At 41.4% G+C, this 16230-nt stretch overlaps 1 protein-coding gene across 2 annotated transcripts in view; it reads left to right on the forward strand.

Moving 5' to 3' along the window:
• The window catches only part of LOC145456067 (glypican-5-like), a 54023-nt gene that overhangs the window by 33851 nt on the left and 3942 nt on the right, over window positions 1–16230 (forward strand). The window contains exons 6-10 of one of the 2 annotated variants that reach the window (XM_080334098.1): window positions 355–544; window positions 2874–2928; window positions 8462–8595; window positions 9483–9640; window positions 16072–16206. In XM_080334098.1, the coding sequence (XP_080190224.1) occupies window positions 355–544; window positions 2874–2928; window positions 8462–8595; window positions 9483–9640; window positions 16072–16206 (672 nt within the window). The remainder of the gene's footprint in view (window positions 1–354; window positions 545–2873; window positions 2929–8461; window positions 8596–9482; window positions 9641–16071; window positions 16207–16230) is intronic. The other variant, XM_080334099.1, reaches the window with a different exon arrangement.

A 16230-nucleotide genomic window follows, 5' to 3' on the forward strand; every position in this document is an offset into this window, starting at 1 on the left:
ATAGTCTTTGGATTGTTGGATTGTTAGCGAAATTCGAAATTACAGGAGACTACGCAATGGTTGAGAGGAGATTGTCATGAGTGTATAATGCTGTAACCGAGAACCTTAAATATGTAGTATCCCATAGAACTCGGTACACTCGGTACGCAGTGGAGGTACAGTAGTTTAATATGCAATTGAATAGTATATTCATATTGAAATATACCCGAATATATTCGGTGGAGACTCGTCAGGGGTGATCGTCAGCAACCAGTAGAGAATTGGAAAGAACATTGTATATTAACTGTAAAAATATCATGGTATAGTCTGGTGTTTTGTGCTGCCGGGTCGTAAAATAAAATCGTCGCTTCGCAGATGCTTGGCCGGCATCACGGAACTGAACCAATACTGGAACTATTACGTGGACACCCTCGCGTCCGTGACAGGGCGCATGCGCAGTTCGCAGCCGCAATATAATCTGGAAATGGCCCTGAAAAATTTCGAGGACGATTTAAAATCGAGCATATCGACTTTGCTGGTCAACATCGCCGCCGTAAGGCAAGAGGTGAGGTCTTGATTTCCTGTTTCATAAAATGACATTAAATCAAACAAACAGTCAACGGCGTTGAATGTGTCAACATGTATAGCGCGTGATGCATCATAAGATGAATACATCAATCAGTGCCGTCTCGTAAAATAATATTCCTTGTTTATAATTACACGCGGCCTTCCGCTTCGGAGCAGATTTGGACAATTTGATAATTCTAGTTGCATAACGAACTTTGATTTGATATGAATTGGACGTGATTCGATTTCCCAGTTTTCTCGAATTCAGTAATTGGAATCTAGTTTGAAAAAAATTGTGTCTAATTGTCTAATTCTAATCTAATTTGAAAAAACAGTGAAGCTATAATTGTAATCCGAGTGCAATTTTGAATAACCTGCGTAGATGTAATTCTAATCTAATATGGAAAAGCCGAAAATGTTCTAGTTTCCCATCTTTTAGGGTTACCGCACGTCCTCTTTTAATAGGATTTGTCCACTTTTTCGACTTTTTTTAGAGTGTTCTCGGAGGACGCCTAAACGTCCTCTTTTTTGAGGATTTGTCCTCGTTTCTGAGAATTTGGGTTAAATGTACGTGGAAATTGGACTGAGATATAGGAAATCAGCGGCCAAGTAACGGTTCGTTGTGCTTTTTCGGGACTTGAGCCATAAAAATGACTTTTTTTTAGTCAACTAACGGAAAATCTGATCGAAATGGGTATTTCAGGAGTTGAGCCGGAAATTTTTTCATTTTATATTTTATTTTGGTCAACCGACTAATTATAGTCGGGAAAAATCTACCAGTTTTTCAGGATTTTACTCCAGTGTTGGAAGTATGAAAATTTTGAAAAAGTGTCATCTTTTCAGATTCCCAAAATATGGTAACCCTACCATCTTTGCAACAGAGTACTTAGATCCGTATAATCGATGCGATAATCTTCATTTCAATGATTTATCAATAATATATCTTACTGATATTTACATTAGCGGCGTTGCGAATTGACCGGGTATCCTTTCGTTATCGTACTATCGCGAGGTTGATAATAACGTATGGAATTTTTGTGAGAGTTTGGTTCGATTCTAATTCGAGTTGTTTTATCTTGACAATCGTACTTTGTGACGTCAATCTAATGCGAGATATTTGATTGTTATCTATGCCGTAACGCGATCGTATTAAACCGCATTTGTCAAATAAACACGAGCCTGATTCTTTCTGACAACGTTCTACTGGACCACACTCGCTACCATACTAAACTCTATCTTTCAATCTCACCGCAAGGTATATACGAAAGTGATGTAGGTATATAGATGCTAGCAAGGTTCACGTCAATATTTTGATATTACCGAGCCACTTTTTGTCCCAGTGTTGTAACACGCTGAGCATTCTGATTATATCCAACGTCAACGGCTCGTGGAAATAAATGGTAGTTGATAACGTCTTGAAAATGTGGTATTTGTTTATCTTGTGAAAGCACTTTATGCAGCATAGTAAAAAAAACACAAATCACACAATTGATGATCGACACGGTTATACGCGACCTAACTATACAAACTCACCTCGCACACATCCCTAATTGCGTTCTCACGCTGACACGCGTTATTGGAAATCTCCGGCTACTTTGTTACGTCACGTGTCAAGTAACGCACCGCCCTAGTCGGGAACTCTGATACCGTTAATAGGACGCGAGGAAATATCAGTAATACGCGAAGTAAATGGTGCGAATCTTCCCCGTCCGTTACGGTACGGACCCTCAAGGCTATATGCGTCTTGTGACCGATTTGAAAATGTGTTTGTCGATTGTATATAGTTTGTCGGATTACGCGTGTGTTAGGGTTGCGGGCAAATCAATATTGCATGCATTTTATTCACGAGTTGGAAATGTAACAAAAACACTGAACCGGTCGCATTGTATGGAAAATCGCAAATTCGATTAGAATTAAGATTAGAATTAGAATTATTTCTCAAATCAGATTAGAATTATATTGCCGACATTTCACTACAATTTCTCTAATTAGGGAACTATAGGATTATCTATTTTCCCCAGCATAGTTGTATGTGCGACCAAAACTACTCGTACTTTGAACCCCAGCTCAAGCAGACCATGGAAATACATCCACGATACACATGATTGTCACCAAGCATGGCGGCTTTCCTCATGAATCAAATCATTACGACGACCCAATATACCGCACGAATAAACTTCGTTACATTTGAAGTGGCGCGCGAGATATATATACTATTTGCACTGCGGCCGGTATCGAGTGCCGGCAGTGTTTATATTGGTTGCCGGAAATTCGGGAATTTATGTCGGCGTGTTTCGCTATAATGTGTCGGTTTGTTTTCTGATCAGGTGGCGGGCCGTTGCGAAAAATCACGCACGCTGGAAAGATCAAAGAGAGCGACGGGTGAGCTTTTTTACGCTGATTTATAGATTCTGGTTGACCCAGAAAAGCGGATGATTGGTAATAAAATGGAAATTATAACCGGTCCCATATACTTTGCAATCCTTCGTAACAGCGACACCTTGCCTACATGGTTATTTATTTACCCGGAGAAATATAGGGGAGCTAAAAAGAGGACGCTTTTTCAAAATTTTCAGACCTACAATACGAAATACCCGCCGGAACGTTACTTGACCACTGATTTCCTATCTCTCAGTCGAATTTTAACCTATTTAACCAAAATTTTCAAAAAAAGAGGACAAATTCTCAAAAAAGAGGACATTTGGGCGTCCTCCGAGGACACTTTCAAAAAAGTTTGAAAAAAAGGACAAATCCTTATAAAAGAGGACGTATGGTAACCCCAGCTAAAAGGCCTCATGATGAAATACCCTGAAGGTACAGCGTGTTGTACTCTATAGTCACCATTTAGATACAGAATTGAAGTCATTTAGATACGGACTTTAGACTTAAAGATGGAAGCCAATGAATTGGACTTATAAATCATATAGGTTGGCTTCTTGGTGGGCGTATGGCTCGACATTAATGTTGAATTCGATCTAAACCAGTATAGTGCTCAGCGCTTTCAGATTGTGGACTGTTGAACTTTCCAAAACAATATCAACCCAGCACAGTTGGACAATTGGAGAATTTCAGTTTCTCCAAATTAGATTATAAGTAGAGTTATTGCCACATATTTTTTCAATTGGATTAGAATTAGAATGGGAATATGTACTGTGACCGTGCTCGCCGTTGCGCTACGTCAACGCCGATTCAGATTATCATTTTTCGCGTGAGAATCATTAGCTAACAATATCGTCAACACCTCCGACAAGTCCCACGGCGGCATTAATCCCACGGCAACGTCTGTGGCTCGCGGATGAAAAATGGATCTGATTTGTCTCCTTTGTCATTGGTTATTAAGACAAAAAGCGTATACCCGCAATGATTTATAGCCGCGCGTTAACTCTCGTGGGCTCTAACGCTATTACGAACGTGTTCCGATCAGTTTCCGGACATAAGCAGACGCGCAAAGGGTTAATCTCGAGAGTGTGTTGGTTTTTGATGAGCTGCGCTTTTAAATGTCCGAAAAATACCAATCGGGCACGTTCCCGAGTGATAAATCTCGGCGAGTGTTAAAGCAAACTTGCGCAGTCGCTTCCCCGTGCAGACTGTGCGAATGCGAGTCGCGCGCGCGCGTTCTGTGCGACATTAGCGGCTGATTGGATTGTTTGCGACACGTTTTCGCTATCGAGTCCGATGCCATCTCTCTAATAGGCGATATATCGTGAGTCTTATAGGTACGTTCGTGGGACATTAGCTCGTACTTGGGATAATACGATACGATGGGTATTCTGTTGCGGTATTTACATCTAAAATCTATGGATTCTTTGCATGAGGTTCATGAACCCCTTCGGCAGACTTGGAAAACTATAAAATTTTCAGCTATTCCAGATTAGATTGGAAGTAGAATTACAGCTAAACAGTTTATTTCCGAATTAGGCTTGAATTATATTTCTAGCTACACTGAATTATCTAGTTTTCCAAGTCTGCCCTTCCTAGTTATAAACGGTCTGCCCCTAGTTATAAACGGTCTGCCCCGGTCTGCGAAATGTCAATGTTGAAACCACAACTATAAAACTACCGTACATTTTCGTTTTTGATAAGATCTGTCCCTTTATTTGTCTGAAATTCAGTGCTCACCACAAGTCACATTAGCCATACGGGCAATGCAAATATGAATAGTAATTGCACTCCGTGAAACGGGCAGTACGAAAGGGATGACGATCTTTCTCAGTAATCAGCTTCCCAAAATTTTCGGTTATAGGAGGTTCATGCTAGCAGATAGGTTGAGATACAGTGATCTATATCAGTGCTCTTCAACCTTTTTCGACATCGTACACCCTTTTAACGTTTGCTCAAAACTCGTACACCCCTGTTCATTAGGGGTCTTCAAAAATGACCTTTTTTCTCAAATCGTACTGGCTACCTGATAAAATTGTTAGGTTACCTAACTTAAGCCTACACACCAAATTTAGTTCAATTCCAACCAGTAGCCGCATTGCTACGGGAGAAGAAAGTTTCTATTTATTATATAAAAATAAATAACGAAAAATTTGAAATTTTTCTGTTCATCCCATGAAAGTATTAGGTTGTCTATAAAAACGATGTTCTTCAAATTTGGTTCAATTCCAACCAGTAGAAGCGGAGTTATTGCCGTCAAAAAATTTGGATTTGAATAAAATAGTATTTGGTCACAGAGTCTATTCGCAGCCAGTTAGGCCACCCGCCACGCAAATTGGAATTTATTTCGTGTCAGCCTAAAAACAGCATGACATTACGAACGATAATCAACCTAGATGTAACAGTATTGGGGAGAGAGTAGGTAAAGCTACTGCTGCAGAAGCGGTAATTCAGATCAGCGATGATAGCACTAGCAGGCGCACCAGCCTACTGCGTATCAGGCGTGCCCCACACCACACACAGTGGATAGTAGCACATGGGCTGCAAGAGATGTCAGTAACCCCAGATCGTATGCCGCTATACAGTCTATTGTCGCCAATTTGAATCGCTAATAACAAAATACTAAATTGCAAATGTATGGCGAAATATTGGACATAAAATCGGCATTTTAAAACAAAAGGGTTTCGATTTCAACTTGGAAGCTGTTTAGACCCTGGCTGGCTACGTCACTTCATTTATGTGCATTGCGGTATTTATGAACGCCGGGTAGGAAGTACCGATTCAAGAAGTCTGAGCTATCGCGGCAGTTTCCTCAAAAATCACTCTAAAAGACAAATGACTAGCTGAACACCTGTTTGTTAACTGCATACTTTCCAACGCCAAACGGAACCATTGGTCTATTGCCGACGGCTAAATGAATAGGAGAAATATTTGCTTATGACATCACAATCGAGCGGTGTACAGTATTACAGTTGAGATAACATTGTACCATATTGCTCATTAACCTGTGCATCAACCGGTACAGACCCATAAACCTGTCTTTGTGATAGCTAGCCGTCGGCTCATTGTAATTCGGATCTGGTACACCCCTGTACACCCCATCTGAGTGGTACACCCTTTGCAAATTCTGGTACACCCTAGGGCAGGGGCGGGCAACTTCTCCAAGTCGGCGGGCCGGATATAGGAAAATTAAGTACTTGGCGGGCCGGATTGCTGAATCGATACATTATTCGCCCATTTATCCACGTATACCTGGAATAAATCGTATTTATTGAATGTATTTTAACGACAGCAATGCAACTTCAAAGCCATTTCCCGCCAATAATGACGAAGACAATGTGGATTTGAGAACAGCACTGTCATACAGCAGGGGTGACCAATCTTTTTGCCAGTCACGGCCGCATTTCGACTACTCATGTAGCCTACGGCCGCATTCCAGGGAATAGTCGTAATGAACTAGCAGGACGCCAAATACTCATGTTAAAGTGTCTATGTCCAATTGTCCATTTCCGGCGAACTCCGTACTAATCTATTAAATAATGCAGGCTGTTCATTGTCGCGCCAAGCGCGAAAATTTTTTCAGATTCATTCATGAATTTCGTCATTAAAATTAGTAGTTCTACATATTATTTCTCATCCCATGTGATTAGATTCACCGGTAGAGTTGGTGGAGGGTCGGTCAGGGCATTCCAATTATTATTAGTCACTTTCTTGCATGCTGTTCTTTGCATGTCTTGACCTCCCGTCAGGATTGTCGATATAGTGAGGAGAGCACGATTCCGAGTTGGTATTTCTATATGTGGCGCATCTGTTCGCAACTGTACTGTGGGGCTCTGATTGTAAAGTGCGCAACTATATTAAAATCGAAAAATAAAGTCGCATTGAATCGCGCTCTGCGCGAAGAATCTTTCAAGAATAATAAAAATCTTTCAAGAAATCGGGAGTCAATTCGTAAATTCAAATTATACGTCGACGGCCACCAACACCTACTAATTGAATTACGTGTCCACGGCCGCACAAATTTGCTTCTACGGCCGCAGGTTGGCCACCCCTGTCATACAGGTACCACCATGTCTGCTTCTCTCTGATCAATCAACACACGGTGCAATCCATCATTAAGATTTCAAGGCGTTCAATAAGCCCGGTACCCCAAATTTACCCCAAGATATCAATGCATAAGGGTTAAGTAGGTGACGAGATGGCGTGGTCGTTAAACTGTGCGGCCTGTCTATCTCGATATTGAATTCATGCGGGCCGCGGCCTTGAAATTTGATATTGGCCCGCGACCCGTTTTCAGTTGGCGACACCTGGCATAATCGGTGTCTTACAAAAGCCTAGAAGTGTGCGCCGTGCTACAAGTCGGCGGTTACGGAATCAAAAATAAGAAATATCGGCCTGGTGTAAATGACCAATTGACCATTGTCGTCGACAAACACCATTATTATCACAAATGACATTAGGGTTCAGTACATCGTAAATACCGATAATGCAAGTCTTCTCGCTTCGACGAACTTACGCGTAAGCTCCACCCTCGCTCGCTGTACATACATATGCGTAAAAACATACAATCACTAAAATGTATGTGAGCAAGTAGTGGGGAATCTCGGAAGACTGGGGCCGGCGGGCCACATTATCATGTAAGACGTAAAACTGTCCGCGGGCCGGACAAAATCCCTTCGCGGGCCGGATCCGGCCCGCGGGCCGTATGTTGCCCACCCCTGCCCTAGGGTGTACGACAACCCCGGTTGAAGAGCACTGATCTATATTACCTGAAACCAGTGATGGCCAAGACGGGCGTGTCATCAAAAATCATATGTATGGATTGAGTGTGTTTCTTGACCTCAAGGGAACCCCTGAGACTGGCTCAGGGAACGCTAGTGCTACATATCCTCTTATCCGAATACAGTGTGTACTGATCAATTGGTCATGAAGGCTGATTGTTAGTGTTTACCCATTCGTTGACCTGTTATCATCAGTGCAACCTACCAGTGTACTGGCGACACCGTACGGTCGCTCGGGTTCACGATATATTCCTTTCTTTATGCTACTAAAACTTCGGCAAGTCCGAAAGCTTTAGCCTATGATTTACCCCCACTTCTTACACGATTGGTGATGTTTTTGACTATACTTATATTTCTAGGTGTACAGTTTCTATAGACAATGCTATTTTTTACACTCCGGATTCTGAGTAATAGAAAGTAGTTTGGGGATATGCTTGCATCTGCATCACATTGAATTAATACTAGTCCGCCCTCAATATTACCGGACCTCGATCTGATATATCAACCTCGCCTATCGATACATGCGTCATTCATTTTCATCACTAGCCGTTTCATGTTATCCCTTATTTATTCCATCCAGTGCGCATGCCTCTTATTTACATCGCCTAAGCCCAGGTGGCTGTCTGATTTTAAAGACTGCTCCATGTCGTTTCGATACCTTCCTATTTTTTCATGGTATCGCAGTCTTGTCGTGTTTTGAAATGACAAAAATATTACCAAACTGATGCTGATCAGATTGACTTCATTTGCAATAGGCAACGACGCCGAACCGGGCAGGAGAAGCATCGAGGGGGACAGCAGGTTACCTTTCCGGGCCACGCAGAAACGGGGCGGACGACGCAAACACAAAAACAAGCCGAGGCAAGCGAGTGTCTATGACGTCACGCAGGTATGTTTTCAGTCTGCGAATCGCCGCACAGCGTGCAGTCCACTTTGAAACTGCACTGTATACGAGAGTCGCGCCTTCGCCGAATCCTGTCGCTGCGTACGGTGGAAATCTGGTCATACACAGCGGAGTTATGTGAGTTTTTCGTTGATAAATCGCGGATTATCCATCAATCAAGGATAATCCGAGGATTATCATCGAAAAACTCACGTAACTCCGCTTCTACTGGTCGAAATTGACTCAAATTTGTTTTGCAACGTCTTTGAAGACAGCTCAACAATTTCATGGGGTTGGCAGAAAAATTTGAAATTTTTTTTTTTCAATTTTTCATAATAAATTAAAAATTTTAATTGGATCTGCGGAGTCCTATACTTGCTAGAATTGAACCAAATTTGGTGTGCAGCGTTTTTTAGGGTAACCTGACAATTTAATCAGTGAATGGCTGGAATCCGGGAAAAAAAAGTTATTTTTGAACAGCCCTATTGGACAGCCAGAAAATGTTCTGCTTTTTTAAATAGATTATTAGAATTATAACCATACAGTTTTTTCCAAATTCAGATTAGAATTAGAATTATAGCTCCACATTCTTTTTCCAAATTAGATTAGAATTACTGAATTCGCGAAAACTGCATCGGGCTCAGTTCATATCATATCTAATTATAGTTCATTCTTAGAAGCATGAGATTGTAAAATCTCTGTACAGCAAGCTTGACTCGTTTCGCACTATACAGTTCTGCTGTAGCGTTTTCAGGAAAACCAGAAAGTAGATTTGAATTAAAATGAAAGCAAAAAAATATTTCACATTAGATTAGAATTATAGATAATCAACATTTTCGCTCTAATTAGTCCAAGTCTATGGCTGGAATGTATATATCTGCCTTTCGCTACAGAAGGCCTTCATGGGTTTGGACAGCGCGCCTGTCGACCCGATCTCGGAGCACCAGCGTTCGGTGCGGCCGCCCCACGAAGTGCTGCGAAGCATCGCCAGGATACCTTCTTCCATCCCCGAGAAGAGACAGGGGAATCAACTGCACAAGCGAGTCATCAGGTGAATATGTTGTATTTGAAGAGCTTCTTGCAGGTACAGAACTTCAACACAAAATTGATTAGTATCTCCATATTCCATATTGAAATAATCCCGGATATTTTCGGCTGACACTCGTCAGGGGTAATCGTGGGCAATAGTAGAGAATGGGAAAAAACAATAAATTTCAACAATCGTATCACCTAATATGACGTCAGCGGCATGAAATTTCGTATAACCGGGGAGAAGAGGTCGCTTAAGCTCATTGTAGGCTACTATTTTTAGATGATATACTATTCAATTGTAACGGTGTATTGCATATCGTTATTTGTCAATAAGAATGAAAACAACAAAGACCAGTAATTCATGAAATTCTACAAATATATTTATATAGCTACAAGCAATATGAATAATGGCTATATTTTGTTGCCATATTGAAGTTCTGTACTTCCAAAAGCCTATCCAAATAATGAATAGCTCGATTTCAGTACTGATTTTTCACGTTGACATTACAAATTTATCTTACGACACAGTAAAGTGTGCAGAGTGGTATATTGCTATCGGACACTAGCCAAAGTTTGAAAAACATGTTAAATTGATTATTCTGGTCAACAGCAAGTTTTAAACGCAGATGCGGTATGTGATTGTTGAAGACTTTTTGAACCCGGTTCCGAATATGGCGTTGTTTTTTTCTGGCACATCGGGTTTTCGAGATATTTCGATTTTAAATTTTCAATGTTGTGATATCATGTTCATAGGAGGAGATTGCACAGTGTGATGTAATCCAATGGTAACGTAATTCATGAAGCCTTCCAACTGTGTCCGACTGATATCGTTGATAAGGATAGAGGGAGTAGGTCTTGCCGACCTTTTTTCAAAATGAACGTGTATATTGAAATGTTAATTCCAGATGTAGATGGTACTTCGGTGCTGCGTTGGCCAGATTCGTTATCATCAATGGTTTGGAGATAATTCATTATTGGAAGAATATCTAGGCTCTACCCATCCGATCCGCATTAGCGATGCGTTACTACAGCATAAAACAAAAATGGGGTCTGCTTCAAGTCGGTTTCTTGGCCTGGGGTAAAATGGCCGTCGATGTCGACACACTATATATACTAAACAACAACAACAACAACGGTAGTTTGAATGTAATCTATGCATGTTATGCATTAGTGTGAGACTTGAACATCGATGATTCTAATATGGCTCCCGGTAAATGACCTTAACTGTATTCTCTGATACATGATACACAATTACTGGATTGTATGCACCAATTCCTCGCATATGACTTCACCTGGTCATGCTCGCAAAAATGCATGACCTCCAAAACATATCGGCCTCCTCATTTACGACATCACGGTGTGATTCCAGTTGAAAATGCGATAACGCAGCAAGTGCTATTTTGTGTCTCGAATTTGATACGTTTGGGTGCCGAATGAGGATGTGTTTTTCTTTGCGGCAAAATAATATTGGGATTTAGACTCCTGTTTGAAATTAGCCCAGCTGCGCTTTTGTGTATACATCGCATTCCGCTGCAATGCAACACTGCGTAAAGAAAGGAAAACGTTACGCCCTCGCGGGGATTACGAAGTTATGGCTACGATGTAAATACCGCAGTGTTGGGTCGCGGACGTACGTATGGATCGCCTGAGAGTCAGGCACGGACAACTAAACACGTACACGAACAAACGCGGACAACTACAAAATACCATGTCCATAATTGACACGAAATCTGGATTTCGACGGCATAGTGACGGCAAAGTCGACTAAAGGATAAAAAAGGCAACGCCAACCAATTTTGCTTAGGAGAGGAAGAGGGTCTTTCGGCTGTCTATTTTGATGAATGACCTTTTTTAGTCAACCCAATAGTATTTCCCGTATAAGTCAATACCCGTTTCTGGTCTTTTGTAACTTGCACATATTATCTCAAAATATGGTGACTCTAACTTACCAGAGTATAGTTCTCATTCCCTTCATTATCTGGACGTAGTTTTAGCAGGTCCCAGAAATCGCTATTTCTAGTTATACTTGACTAGCAACGCTGACTTCTTTACCACCTCTGATTATAAATGAGATGGAGCAAATCAATATTAGCAAATATAAACTTGATTATTGCTGGTCACTAATCTGCCAACGAATTACCATACATCGCGATGATTCGGAAGCGATGGTTTTGTTTTGCAACCACTATCAAGGAATTGTGAGCAAGATATCACCGTGTAATTGCGCTAAAATGACAAGGCACTGCCTACCTGGAACTTGTTCGGCCGACCCATTGCCGTGATTCGAGCATCAACTCCGAACACTCTGTGACAAGGGTGAAAGGTGGTGAAAAATCTGTTGTCCCACGCTCGCGGCTTTCCCTGCGTGCGGATATGACCGCCGCCGTTGGGTCTGAATGTTCTGGCCGCCGGATCGGGTTCAGTGATAAAACGGTTGTAAACGCGCGGTGGCCTGACCTCTTTCCTCTGATCTCACTTGAGTGGAGGAACATGCTACTGTCAGGTCCTTCGCTTTTCAAGCACCCAACATTTCAGACAGTCGCGCTGGTTCATATAGCACGGTGACTCAATGTGCAATCGAAAGTGCTGGTTGAACTACGGCTAATATTCGCGAAACATCTAATTGGATAATATATTCATATTGAAATAAACCCGAATAATTTCTGCTGGCACTCGTCAAGGGTAATCGTCAGCAACTAGTGCGGGTTTCAAAAGAACTTCGCATGTCGGTAGTGTAGTGTAACAGTGTAATTCGTGGTACTGATCCCGGATCGAATATGATCCCAGATCAAACCTTTTCCTGGTTAAAAAATCCGCTAATCTAGATCAACGCCTCTATAGCCCGCAATGGATTTGTCCAACTGCGTCCCCCGCAATGGCGTGATACATGAAAGAAAACGCAGACCCTGCGTATCCTAACAAACTTTTACTAGGTCTTCTGAAATCTCGTAGGTTCCTGTTCCAGTTGCACTGCCTCCTCAATGTACCATATTCTGAGTTCGACATTTTCGGATATATTTAGATCGATTTTATCGGATAGTCGCATCACTGCGCGGTTTAGTCGCAAGACTCTGAAGATAGCTTCGAAACATCTCATTTAGTTGTTTTTTAATGCCCGAAGTATTCATGTTAACCTGCTTATGTTGTGAATAACTATATTACTTGTGCAGATAATCACGTTATGACTTCTCTTGATTGACGGGCTGGTCTGCCCAATTGACATCTCGAGTATATACACGTCCCGTTACGACAGCGGCCCTAATTCACAGTTCGCTTCTTTCAAGACTCCATTTCCCGTTTCGTTCCATTTTTGCGACGTGCCGATTATTTTGAACTTACATTCGTCATGCGGCCGCCTGCGTTTTGAAAACAAGTTTTTGTCTGTTTCGTGTAATCCTAAACCGCTCGGTGACGCGTGAAAGCGTAACTTGGAAATTGCTGCTAATCGCCGTCACACCAAACACCTGGAACTGCACCGCAGTGCAAACACGCCCTTGTACATAAATATTTTGGGTTATACTTAACGCACATAGAGGGGATACGTAGTCATAGTCAAGTTCACTCTTGGAATTCAGTCAAACCCGCCTTCGACTGCATGAAATTTGCAGGTGCGTATTTTCCAGAGGTGGTGTGTAACGGAGTACTTCCAATTTTGACTTGACTGAATTTATTTTCTTCAAAATTGAAAATGACTCGATTCGACTCTAGTCAATTTGTGTATTGACTCCTCGACTTGTACTCAAGTCATTGCGCATGACCCGACCAAGTCATACGACTCGATGCATTCTATATGACTTATTCAAGGCTCGAATAACAGGACCAATGATTGAAAAAAAGCCCAGAAACTGTTTTTTTAAACTATTTCAATAAACATGTTAAAGTGAGAAAAATGAGTATATTATGAACCCGACGCCTTCGATATCACCCAAGAGTTTCACAGAAGTGAGTTGGTCCTGACTTGAAATCGATACCGACCAGTAAACACTGGGACTCGGACTTGACTCGGGGGTGAAGGGAAAATGACTCGATTTTCGATTCTTCCGCGTACAAAAATGATTCCCGCCGCGTACCGACTACAACCCTTCGTGACTGCATTAGGGGCGATATAATTCTGAATCTTCATTACGTAAAAGCGAGACACTGAACAAGATGTAGTACGAATATATTGGCTTACTTCACTACACGGTACTGGAAACTTTGGAAAAATATGTAATTGCGACATTCGTTTGTATTAATTACCTCAGCTGGTTTCAATCATTTCAACTGCACCGAAATCACGACCTATTTTTAGTAGACGGAGGGTTGGATTTGCAGCTGCGAAATCCCCCCGACCTTGTTAGAACGTGCATAAAATCTATTCTATGAAATCTATTCGTTATTTATTTATTATTTAGCAATTTTTGAGTGATCATGCCTCAATGCCGTGCGCCTGCCAGTGCACGGCTCATAGAAATCCGTCATTAGGACGCGGTCTTCCAAATCCAACGCGCAAAACAAATGTCGTGCTCCTTGCTCGCGAAAAGATTGCACTAAAACTCTGTCGGAGTCCTTGAATATATAGAACCGACGGAATCTTTCGCCAGTTCGCCGAAAACCAAGTGATGAAATGAAATAATTAGGCTGATAGCGGCTCCTGCTGCCTTTGGGTCACGTACATTTCTCAGCAACGAGACGCTTGAATTGTAATTGGGCTTTGGGAATTTGCTTTCACCGCGCTTGTTAGGCTCAAGGGTATGATGTTGAGTGAGTGATTCTTATATATGACGAGCATACATCATTAGGCTATATTAATATCAAATCTCGTTCTAATGAAAATGTAGATTAACCACAGGTGGTCAAAGTATTCATCGTTCGTACTCCCGTAGAAGTAGAAGTAAGTCAAAAAGTAAGTGTTCCAGGCCTCGTTTTGTCTAAAATAACGACAATTTGTAAGCAAAAATAGTAATTAGAAGCAATTTCCAAGTTCGCAAAAAATAAAATATTCGAGACCTAGTTTTCCTTAAAAACTGAAATCTGTTAAAGTAGAAGTGGAAGTATTCTAAAATCACAACCACTTGGGTAAGCTAAAACTACTCGAGTACTCTGAAAAAGTAGAAGTACTTAGTTACTGACCTGAGGTGAAATTTTCATGCAGTTATAGATACCGTAATAGCATTTCATTACAGTCTCAAATCGAAAATGTCAGGCAGATTGAGTAAATATTATCACTTCATTGAACATTATACATACAATTGTATTTTGGTTAATCTTAGAGAAGGTACAGGCAATGTAACGCGACACCCTCGTTCATGAATGACGTAAATCCTTTTGACTCCCGCCATTTACGTTTCCAATTATCCACCAGGTGCTGACGATGACCTCTGACGAGTGTCAGCCGAAAATATTCGGGGTCATTTCAATATGAATATATTATATAATTGCATATTGAAGTATACTTTACCTCCAAGAAGCTTTTCATTTAACATTTGCTATGAGATAGTTTGACTCGCTCCGGCTTTTCGGCTTGTTGAGATCAAGCAAAACACGACACCGGTCGCGCTATATTCGTGAAAGTGATCTGGCCTTGTTTCACGTGTCGTCGCGTTTCCCGTGACCTTCGCGTATATACATAGAATAGACACACAATGGAAAGCACTTTAGCGCATTGATTTTAATGCGTATCTTTGAAATGGGATCAGGTGAAAAAGGCGACGTGGAACTGCCGACTTGAACCCTTTCTATGTTAATGTGACTCGTGTCACGGTATTGATTCAAGACGCGCACGTTGAAACTTTTCTCTTTTAGAATAGGTTCGGCTGAAAAATCTTTGAGTCATAAACATGTTGATATCACAGTAGTAATATAATGTAGTGACAGTCGCGCTGTGTGGCTATGACAATACACGCTGATTTCAAAAGGAGCGTATGTTGTATGTACCTCATTTTTTCAATCTATATGTGCAATGCATGTACATTGTACAATGCATTGTACATATGTGTATCCATTTTCACTGTCGATGATCTTGTGTGGAGCCCGACATATACCGATTTTCGAGCCGATGTCGATAAAACCGATAGCTTGCACCGATAACCCCGATATATTCAGCCGATATTCAAAAGATATGGCATCTAGCTTAAGGCCCGTTTCCAAAACTTCAAAGCATTTAGTTGAACAGCTTGCCACGTTGCCAGCCATTGCTGTATACTTGGTCATTAAATATACTAGACAGGCTACATCTGGACACTTGGTAGCTGTGAGAAATATATCAATATTCCCAGTCGCAGATTGTATAACTCTCACTCCCTACTACCATGTTGTGACGTCACAAAACTGGCGATATTATATTACCTCTAAAGACCGATACCAATTTCTTTCAGAGTCTGATATTGATCTCTTGTGTGCACACCTTTATTAATCGTAATAACGATTTTTTCCTTATTGTAACTGTAGTCCCGCTTGCTATTCCTTTAGGTTCATATCTTCGCTGAGCGATACCATGAATTTCTTCCGGTATTTACCGGATAGCATGTGCACCCACGACTCCGGATTCGGTATCCAGGTGTCGGACGACGGAAGCTGCTGGGACGGTTACGACATTGCCAAACCGTAAGTGAACTGTTGGTTCCTATC

This window comes from Botryllus schlosseri, chromosome 14, assembly GCF_051294905.1.
Source record: "Botryllus schlosseri isolate E-star chromosome 14, Bs_hap1, whole genome shotgun sequence".
Taxonomy (NCBI): domain Eukaryota; kingdom Metazoa; phylum Chordata; class Ascidiacea; order Stolidobranchia; family Styelidae; genus Botryllus; species Botryllus schlosseri.